Source organism: Elephas maximus, chromosome 19 (genome assembly GCF_024166365.1).
Source record: "Elephas maximus indicus isolate mEleMax1 chromosome 19, mEleMax1 primary haplotype, whole genome shotgun sequence".
Classification (NCBI taxonomy): domain Eukaryota; kingdom Metazoa; phylum Chordata; class Mammalia; order Proboscidea; family Elephantidae; genus Elephas; species Elephas maximus.
Genome location: NC_064837.1, coordinates 48,630,952 through 48,641,045, shown reverse-complemented (window position 1 = coordinate 48,641,045; position 10,094 = coordinate 48,630,952). Strand labels below are relative to the sequence as shown.

General features: G+C 49.4%; 1 protein-coding gene across 1 annotated transcript; it reads left to right on the top strand.

Annotated features, from left to right (window-relative positions):
• Positions 1-3,547: 3,547 nt before the first annotated feature.
• On the top strand, positions 3,548-9,057 carry KRT9 (keratin 9). The gene is given in 8 exon segments (XM_049861364.1): positions 3,548-4,153; positions 4,982-5,064; positions 5,172-5,325; positions 5,596-5,757; positions 6,596-6,721; positions 6,816-7,039; positions 7,440-7,778; positions 8,973-9,057. Coding segments are annotated over 8 exon segments (1,779 nt in total).
• Positions 9,058-10,094: the final 1,037 nt, after the last annotated feature.

The window sequence follows — 10,094 nt, the reverse complement described above, 5'->3', positions numbered from 1 at the left end:
TGTGGCTGCAACCAGAGTGGCTGCAACGGCATGGTGATGCGGGATGGGGTAGAAAGGACAGCAGAAAGGGGCCCAGGTCCAGGGTGGCAGCTGTCTAGGCCTCAGTCCATATTGCAGGCAGATTCTGGGGTTACCGGTCAGCTTGGCAGGGGCCCTGGGGAAAGGTTTAGAACCATTCAAGAAAGTTGAAAGGGCCTCAATGCCCTCTCTACTAACCTTGCTTTCAGAGTTTCCCATGTGATAAAACCAAACCTGTTGCCGCGGAGTCGACCCTGTAAACAGAGTGGAACTGCCCCATAGGGTTTCCAAGGAGCGGCTGGTGGATTCGAACTGCTGACCTTTTGATTAGCAGCTGAGCTATTAACCACTGCACCACCAGGGCTCCTTCCATGTGATAAGCACTTACAAAACACCTTTAGTATTCTCAATACTACCTATTTACATTTTTATTTAGCATATTTTGCACCACCCATTTAAATGTTTATTTAACATACATTGGTAAATCAACTCACCTTTCATTCCAACGAATATGTTTATAAAGGAAATGGAAACCTTTTATTAGCAGCAACATATGGAAATAAATTGTTTTACTTATAAATAAATAAAAGTAAATATTTGTTTACACCCTTATTTAAATTTGACTACACAAATAAATATTTAAGTGAATTATAAATAAATATTTAAAAATAAGTATGTAAATAAACTTATTTATTTATAAGTAAACTTCTAACTAGGTACTGTTGCTTCCTACAAGTTCGAGCCTGAGGCTGGCATTCATTTTGTTAAATAGGGTGGTTGACTTGTTTGGGGGGGTGGTTGTTAGAGAGGACTGAATGTCCAACCTGACTAATCAGAACACTGAAAAATATAAAAAGGAAGTATTTTCTCATCACACTTGGTGAGAGTAAATTGATTAAATTCAGTGTTATTTCACACAGTCTGGTGTTATTTCACACATCTAGGTCCTTGAGTGGCGCAAATGGTTTGTGCTCAACAACTAACCTAAAGGTTGGTGATTTGAATCTACCCAGTGGCTCTTTGGAAGAAAGGCCTGGCAATCTGCTTTCATAAAGATTTGTTGTTGTCAGTGGCCACTGAGTCGGCCAAGAAAACTCTATGGAGCAGTTCTACTCTGCAACACGTGGGGTTGCCATGAGTCAAAACCAACGACAATGGTTTTGGGTTTGGTTTGGTTTTGTGTATCATCTAAAACCATCTCAAGAAATTCTGGCTCTTTAGAAAGACTAAACACCCTTTGACCTCAGCTCAGAGGCCATTGCCTCTTCCAGGCCCTTGCTAACTATCCTGGCTTCTCTCTTCCTACGTTTAGCTCCTGTTTTGGCTCTTAGCATCTCCACCTGGACGATCGGTTATTTTTCCTTCACCCCCAATTTCTTGGGATCCTACTTGGCCCAGACAGCATGTTGAGTGAGGGCAAGATGGGCAGACGCAGGTGTAGAGGAGCACCTGCTGCCTACGGGGAAAGCTGTGAAGGTTCAGTGTGAGAAACTACCACGAAGCAAAGTGCAAACCCAGAAAGGAGAAACAGGAAGCCTTCACAGAGAAAGAGGCACATGAGTGGGTCACCAAAGATGAGTAGGAGATTTCTGGGTGGAAAAGAAAGACGAGGACATTTCAATTGCAGGAACCGCATATCCTGAGCATACCCCATGTACGAAGGTCGTTTGGGAAGCACTGAATGATGTGGTGGGGGTCATTGAAACGGTAGGAGATGGAGCAGAATGGAAGATCTGAAGGGGGCTTGAGTGGCAGGAGCATGGGCCTTATCTTATGGGTGATGTGGCCAGACATGGGTTAGAAAGACCACTGAGGCTGCAGTGTGGTGGAGGGGTCAGAGGGAAAGGGAGAGGCAGGAACTGCGGTTGGGAGTTGATGGCCCAGGTCCAGGTGAGAGCAGAGTTGAGAGGAGCTAGAAGGTTGAATAATCTCAGGCAGTCCAACGTTTCTTGAATGCTTATCATGTGTACCTTACGTATGAGATGGGCAACTATTAGTACTATCATTTTGTAGAGCAGGAAATAGAGGCACAGAGTAGTTAAGGAACTTACCAAGGTCACACAGCTAGGGAACATGGACCTGGCACTGAGCTCAGGAAGGTCAGCATCAGAGCCCACTATTTTCACTGCCCTCTTCGAGCCTTGGTGACCAGCATGTCTCTGAGTTTCTGCCAGGAGCAAGAGGATTGTGAGTTCTAGGAGGGAAGAACTAAGTCACACACCTTCCCAGGGCTCAGTACCAGGTAGACAGGGTCAGCTCCACACCTACTGCAAAACCTGGACAGTCAAGCCGCTTATGTTCCTGCTCGGAGGTCAGGTGCTGTTGAGTCACCTCTGACTCGTGGTGACTCTGTGTGCGTCAGAGTAGAACCGTGCTCCACAGGGTTTTCAATGGTAGATTTTTCTGAAGCAGATCACCAGGTCTTTCTTCCAAGACTCCTCTGGGTGCACTTGAACCTCCAACCTTTCGGTTAAAGTGGAGCATATTAACTGCACCACTCCGACTCCTTCAGCTAGTATTAAACCAAAACACCTTTGCCATTGAGTAGATTCTGACTCACGGAGACCCCATGTGTTACAGAGCAGAACTGTGCTCCATAGCTTAGCTCTTGGACTCGACGGCAACAGGCTTGTCTTTTGGAATATTTACGGAAAAGATCACTAGGCCTTTCTTTCGAGGTGCCTCTGGGTGGTTTTGAATCTCCGACCTTTTAGTAAGCGGCTGAGTGCGTTCACTGTTTGCACCACCCAGTTCTCCATCAGCTGGTATTAGCACCACTGTCTTCTCTGAGTCCAGGAACTCCTCATGCTGCACCTGAGCCAAGGTGAACGTTGCTTTGACTGTCTCAATCTTCCCGCCATGTCCCTCTTGTCTCCTCCATCAGACTGGGGTCTTCTGAGGGCAGGGCCTGCCTCGCCAGTCAGACTGGAGGAGCCCCGAGAACAAGGACTGGGCTCCATGAAGGCGTTTCCCACTCACACTGGCAGCTCCCTGAGGGCAGGGGCTGTGCCTCCTCCCTCCCTTATCGACCACTCCTTAGTACCCAGGTCCCAGCTCAGCCACAGTGGGCACAAGGTGGCTGGGGAGAGAAGGGACAGTAATAATCATCAACAGGGAGGTGGCTCTGCTCCTGTAGTTTCTGTCCCAGAGGGGCTGAGTCTCAGATCTGCTGTTGAGACCAGCCAGAAATCTAACTCCAGGATCTAGGTTGCCTCCTTGGCAGGCAAGCTGATTTATGTGCCCCTGTTAGCCTAATATCATCAAATTACCCCACACAATGGAGAGAGGTTGGGCTGCTGCCCAGCAGTGACCAAACAATGCTAAGCCTGGGGCAGCCAGCCACCTCCTGGCTCCCAGACCCCCTGAAATCCTGTGGAAGGCGGCTGGTGCGGAGACAGGACACGCCCAGGTGTGCCACCTTCAGCAGGGGCATAAGTAGGCAGCTCTGAGGATAGCTCCGTAGCCTGCACTCTGGAGCCAGCAGCATTCCAACGACAGCTTCCATCATCCCCCAAGCTTGGGCAGTGCCATGAGCTGCAGACAGTTCTCGTCATCCTACTGGAGCCACAGCAGCTGTGGGGGTGGCAGAGGCAGAGGGGGCAGTGGGGGCAGCATGAGGTCTTCTTTCAGCTGCTTCAGCTCTTCAGGGGGTGGGGGAGGAGGGGGCAGGTTCAGTTCTTCCAGTAGCTATGGCGGGAGAAGCTCTGGGGCCTGTGGGAGGGGAGGTGGCGGCAGGTTTGGCTCCAGCTACGGTGGAGAATTTGAGGGTGGTTTCAGTGCTGGTAGCTTTGGCGGAGGTTCCAGGGGCTTTTGTGGAGGTTTCGGAGGAGGCTTTGGTGGGTCTGGAGGGTTTGGTGCGTCTGGGGGCTTTGGTGGTGGCTTTGGCGGTGGCTCTGGAGGAGGTTTTGGTGGGTCTAAGGGCGATGTTGGTGGTATTCTCACTGCTGATGGGAAGTCCACCATGCAGGGCCTCAATGCCTGACTGGCCTCCTACTTAGATAAGGTGCAGGTGCTGCAGGAGGCCAACGCTGCTCTGGAGAATAAGATCCAGGAATGGTATGATAATCGGGGCCCCAAGAACTTCCAAAAGGACTACTCCTCCTACTATGATACCATTGAGGATCTCAAGAACCAGGTAGGTGGAGGAAACTCCAATCTCTCTCAGAAAGTCAATCCTATCTCTCCTTTCCTAATTCTCCTGGATTACCACAGGAGTCTGTCTTGATGTCTTCAGTTTTTTTGGACTCAGACACATATACTGGCTGTTCAAGTGATGGGGAGGATCTAGAACTCTGGGGATGGAAACCATCCATCCACACGTTCATCCACACATCATTTATCCATCCATCCACGCGTCCATCCACCCCATCGGTTTGTCCACCCACCCCATCGGTTTGTCCACCCACCTGTCCATCCACTCATTTATCAGTCCACCCCATTTAGTGAGGCAGTACACTCAGTGTTGCTCTGGGCAGACATAGTGATGTGCCAGACTTGGTCTCTGCGCTTGAGGAGCTCACAGTCTGACTACTCATTGTTTTCACTCATTCCTCTTGCTTTTACATTCTGTTCCGTACTCATCTTTCAGAGCCCAATTCGGTTGCCACCTCTTCTCTGAAGTCTTTGATTTCCCATAGCAACAAGTCATGTCTCCTTTCCTGAACTCTTTTAGGACACTTTGGACTTTGTGGTTGACTGTGGGCTCCTTGGGAAACAGTATCTCACTGATCTCTAAACCCCACAATTCCATTTGTAGTAGACTTTCAAATATTTGTGGAATGAATAAATGAAGGCCATGTTCAGCATCCTTGCTGAAGGCCTGTGCCAAGTATCAGCTGTTGGAAGTGCCTCCTGCCTCTTGAGCATCTTCCTAGGTGGATCTTCACCTCCTATGGCTTTGCCTGGCCTCTTTCCCTTCAAACAATGGGCATGGCAGAGGGGCATGCCATCTCCTCTTTTTCAGATTGTAGACACCACGGTGGACAACAACAAAACTCTCCTGGACATTGACAATGCTTGCACGACTTTGGATGACTTCAGGCTGAAGTGAACCCCGCTCCCTTCTCCCTATTCTGCCATCCATCCTTTTCCCACTTCCAGTGCTCAGGAGGTCCCTGCAGGGACTGATGCCCCCTTGCTCATTCCATCTTCAGGTTTGAGACGGAGCAGAGCGTGCGGCAAGCAGTGGGTGCAGACATCAATGACCTGCGCAGGCTGCTGGATGACCCGACCATTCAGAAGTCTGATCCGGAGATGCAGTAGGAGTATCTGAGGGAGGAGCTGATTGCCATGAAGAAGAACCATCAGGCTACTTATGGCTTATTGGGGAGGAGAGGACAGAAGTTCAGAGGCCCCAGTAGAGGGAGTTGTGGAGTACTGCCTGGGGAGTCACCCTCTCTCTTACTCTTGAGGAGGGCACTCCCAGTTCTTCCTTAGCCCTGCCTATGGCAGGGGTTAAGCTTTGGCTTCAGAGATGCAGCCCCCTATTTTTTATCTTGGAGGGAGTGTAGGGAGAGGGTTGTAAGGTTGTAGAAAGGATCCACTTTCGTGACCTCATATCCCATTCATCCCTTGCAGGAGATGAGCCAGCTGACTGGGCAGAACTCTGGGGATGTCAGTGTGGAGATGAATGCTGCTCCTGGCATAGATCTCACCAAAGTCCTTAATGACATGCACCAGGAGTATGAGCAGATCATTGCTAACAACCGTAAGGAAATTGAGGAATACTATGACACTCAGGTGAGCAGTGTGGGCTGTATCCCTCCATTATTCCATCCCCACCCTATCTCTCTATCACTATCACTCCGTACCCTATCCTTTCATCCCCCATCCCTTCATCCTCCCACACCTCCATCCCATCCTTTCATCCTTTACCCTCCCATCCATCCCCTACCTTTCTATCCCCCCTTTCATCCTCCATCCTTTCATCCTCTCATCCCTTCCTCCTCCCATTCCTTCACGTCTCAATTCAACTGTCATTCATCCACCTTCCAATTCATTCTTTCCATACAAACATAATTACTAAGTAGCTTCTTGGTGCTGGATTTTATGTGAAGTGCTGGTGTCTCAGATGAGCCAAATAAGATTGCTGCTCTTGGGAAGCTCACAGTCTCTTAGGTCTGTATGTGAACAAAAGCGGAGCATGAACAACTTACTCTAATGCTGTGTGACATAAGGCCCTAGTAGAGACATACAGTGTACTTCCCACTGTAGACTGTGAGTTCCTTGATGGTAGTGTTGCCTGCCCCCTTCCTCCCTGGCTCTCCAGTGCCTAGCGTAGAGGCTGGCACGTGAAAGCTTGGGCCTCTCTCTCTCCGTGTGTGTGTTTGCAGGATGGGGGAAATAAGATTAGAAAGGTGGTTTGGGGACAACGTATGAAGGACCTTGCAACTTTGCTGAGGAAGAATGTCAGGCTGAGCCCGGCATCTGCCTGGAGGGACTCAGCACTCAGAATAACTTGGCCTTGACCTTGGCTCAGCCTTGGCTCTGGAGGTGAAAGTCCTGGTGGGTAGGGCAAAACCTTGCCCACTACAACCTCTGACCTAGCCTGATCTTAACCAAGCCTTCGGATTTGCAGATGACCCAGATTGAGCAGGAGGTGACTATCAGTGGCCAAGAGATGGAGTCTAATACCAGGGAGGTGACCCAGCTCCGGCATAGTGCCCAAGAGTTGGCGATTGAGCTGCAATGTCAGCTCAGCATGGTTGGTAGTCCTCCAGGCCTGCTGCCAGGGTGGGGCACAGGGAAGGAGAGGAGCGACGATAGAACACCCCTCTTAGTATTCTCCCATTCTCTAGAAATCTGCCCTGGAGAAGACCTTGGAAGACGCCAAGAACCGCTACGGTGGCCAGCTGCAGCACATCCAGGAGCAGATCAGTCACCTGGAGGCCCAGCTCACAGAGATTGGGGTGGAGATCCAGTGCCAGAACCAGGAATACAGCCTTATGCTCAGCACCAAGACACGGCTGGAGCAGGAAATTGAGACCTACCGCAGCCTCCTTGAGGGTGGCCAGGAGGACTTGTAGGTACTCCAGGATACTGTGGAATCCCTAGATCCAGGCCCCTGATGCTACTTCAGCCCATCTGGACAAAGGCATTTAGGAAAGCAACTTTACACAAGGGTCTGATGGGTTGATGGTTTCTTCAGTCTATAGGGGTATCTCAGGGTGTTTGGGCTTTGGGAAAGGAGGAGGGTGACATTGAAAGAAGCAACTGCCACTCTGCTCCAGGGAGAGGAAAGTTCCAAAGGTCCCATCTGAAGGCTGTTCTCTCCCAGCTGAGGTGCCAGCCCAGCCTCTGTTCTTTGCCTCACAGGAAGGGAAACTTAGGAACAATCATATTTGGGTCTTGAATCTACCTAGATCCATCCCTGTGGGTGTTGGGGGGGCAGTCTCTAGTTTTCCTATTTCTTTTCTTCGCAGTGAATCTTCTGGAACTGGACAAATTGGTTTTGGAGGTGGAAAAGGAAGTAGAAGAGGAAGTAGAGGAGGAAGTGGATCTTGAGGTGGAAGTGGATCTTGAGGTGGAAGTGGAGGCAGCCATGGCAAAGGATTCAGGGGAGGAAGTGAAGGTAGCCAAGGGAGAGGAAGTGGAGGCAGCTATGGTGGAAGAAGTGGCTCTGGAGGAGGAAGTGGAGGTGGCTATGAAGGAGGAAGTGGAGGTAACTATGGTGGATCAGGAGGTCAAAGTGGAGGCAGCTATGGAGGAGGAAGTGGATCCGGAGGAGGAAGTAGTAGCAGCTACAGAGGAGGAAGCGGAAGGTAATTCCAGTCCCAGTCCTCTTCCTCAAAATCTGGTGACTGTGATGATACACAAGGTAAGGAACGACTCTAGGTTATGTGGGGGGAGGCATAGGTCGACTCAAAAGTTAAGGTATTCCCCTTTTTGAGTATCTTTGAGCCTTTCTGGAGAATACATGTTCTGAATAGAACTAGATTTTAGGGCGGTCTCTAGTAAGGTGCCATAGGACCTGTCCTCAATTCTGAATTGATCATTATTTTTGATGGAGCCTTGGATGAGGCTAGGCCCAAATCTACACACGACTCTAGTCTTAATAGTCTGGGAGATGGTTTAGGAATTGTGCATTATCTCATGTATGCCCTACAACACCATGTGAGGTAGGTTTTGTTATTATCTCCATTTTAGAGAGAAGGAAAATGAGAGGATAAATAACTTACTCAAGTTTGTACAATTCATAAATGAGGAACTCAGCCCTGTGGGGCTCCACAGCTGCTACTCTTAACTACCATGGGGATGGGGAGACCTGGATCAGCCACAGTTCAGGTGGAAAAGGGATTTTAGCCAATGGTTGGTTGGCAACTACCAACAGGGGCATATATTGAACATAATAATCTAAATGTAAGGAAGAGTCACAGGTAAAGGGATCTGTAGGTCACGGAGAATTTCCCCACACATGCACATTGGTTTTTTAAAGATGTCATTTTAATTAATTAGTTAATTTTTTACACCTGGATTTTTATAAAATAAAACATGTAATATGAGATTATAGTAAAAGGCTGGATGGCATGACTAGGAATGTTTAGCTCAGAAGAGTCTTGAGGTGCCTGGGAGCTGTCCTGCTATAGAGTATCTGGTGTGGTTTTGTGTGCCAAGTGGCCCTGCAGGGCCATAAATGAGCATCTCGAGGCAGAGGCTGTCTTAATAGCCAAGGAATTTTCTAATAAAGCTGTTGAATGGTGGCAGGGCTGCCCCATAGGTCCTTATCCTTAGAAATGAGTGAGCATCTGCCAGGGTTGCTGCAGGAGAGATTCAAGTCCTGGATGGCGTCCACTATATGGGGTAAATCCCAGGTCCCTGCATCTCAGGACTCTCCAGCTCTTTGAGCTCCAGGCTGCTTGCTCCCAGTTTCCTCATCTTTTCCCAAGGCCCAGCCCCTCTGTCTCCTGCTCTGCGTCCTCTCTTCTCACTCTGTCTTCTCTCCCATCTCTTCCCAGGCTACCAGATACAATCCTAGAGCTCTTGAAAACTTTCCCCACTCAGCCCCCACTGAGCATCCCCAGACGGGCAGAGCCTGGATGAAACCTGCTCATTGCACTCCAACATCAGGATTGGCTGGCGACAAGCCGCGGTGGCCGTTGGGGACTGAGCCAGCTTGGCATGTATGCCCCTGGCTGCCCATTGGCTCCCTCCTCTGCTTGGTTTTGATGGCCTCAGGGCAGGGAGATCTCCCTTCACCCTGTCTGGCCTGGGGGTGACCGATCCTGACTCCCTAATAAAGCTTTCCCACTGCAAAGCAGAACTCGGACTTTGAGACATTTGTCCTTCAGGATTTAGAAGGGGCAGAATGGAGTGAAGGGAGAATCGATCGAATTCACTTTAAAAAGTGTTGGTTAGCTTTTCTATCTATTCACTTTTGCTTGTAATAAAGCATCCCACAATTTAGTGGCTTAAAAAAGCAGCCATTTATTTAGTTCATGATTTTGCATTTGGCAATTTAGACCGAGCTCACCTGGGCAGTTCCGGGCTCCTCTACGTATACTTTATGCAACTGGGTGACTCTGCCTCTGAGGGTTAGCTGGATGCAGGTTGGGGCAATGGGGTGAATGGGCCACATGACTTTCATCCTCCAGGCATCTAGCCTGAGCGAGCGTTCCAACATTATGAACAGAAGTGTGCGAGGCCTCTTGAGGCTTAGGCTCGGAGTAGTCACCTCCGCTGCATTGTACGGGACAAAACAAGTCACAACATGGCCAGATTCAAGAGCAGGGGAAATAGACTCCTCTTGCTGGGAGGAGCTGTAAAGTCACATGCTAGGGGCACGGATCTAGAGAGAGCAATACTTGAGGCCATATTTTGCAAACAATCTACCATAGTCTATTAGCAGATCATATGGAGTTCTTGGAACCCTGGTGGCGTAGTGGTTAAGAGCTTGGCTGCTAATCAAAAGGTTGGCAGTTCAAAATCACCAGCCACTCCTTGAAAACCCTATGGGGCAGTTCTACTCTGTCCTATAGGGTTGCTATGAGTCAGAACCAACTCGACGGCACCTAAGTAACTATGGAGCCCTTTGGTGGCCCAAATGGCTAAGCACTTGACTGTTAACTAGAAGGTTGATC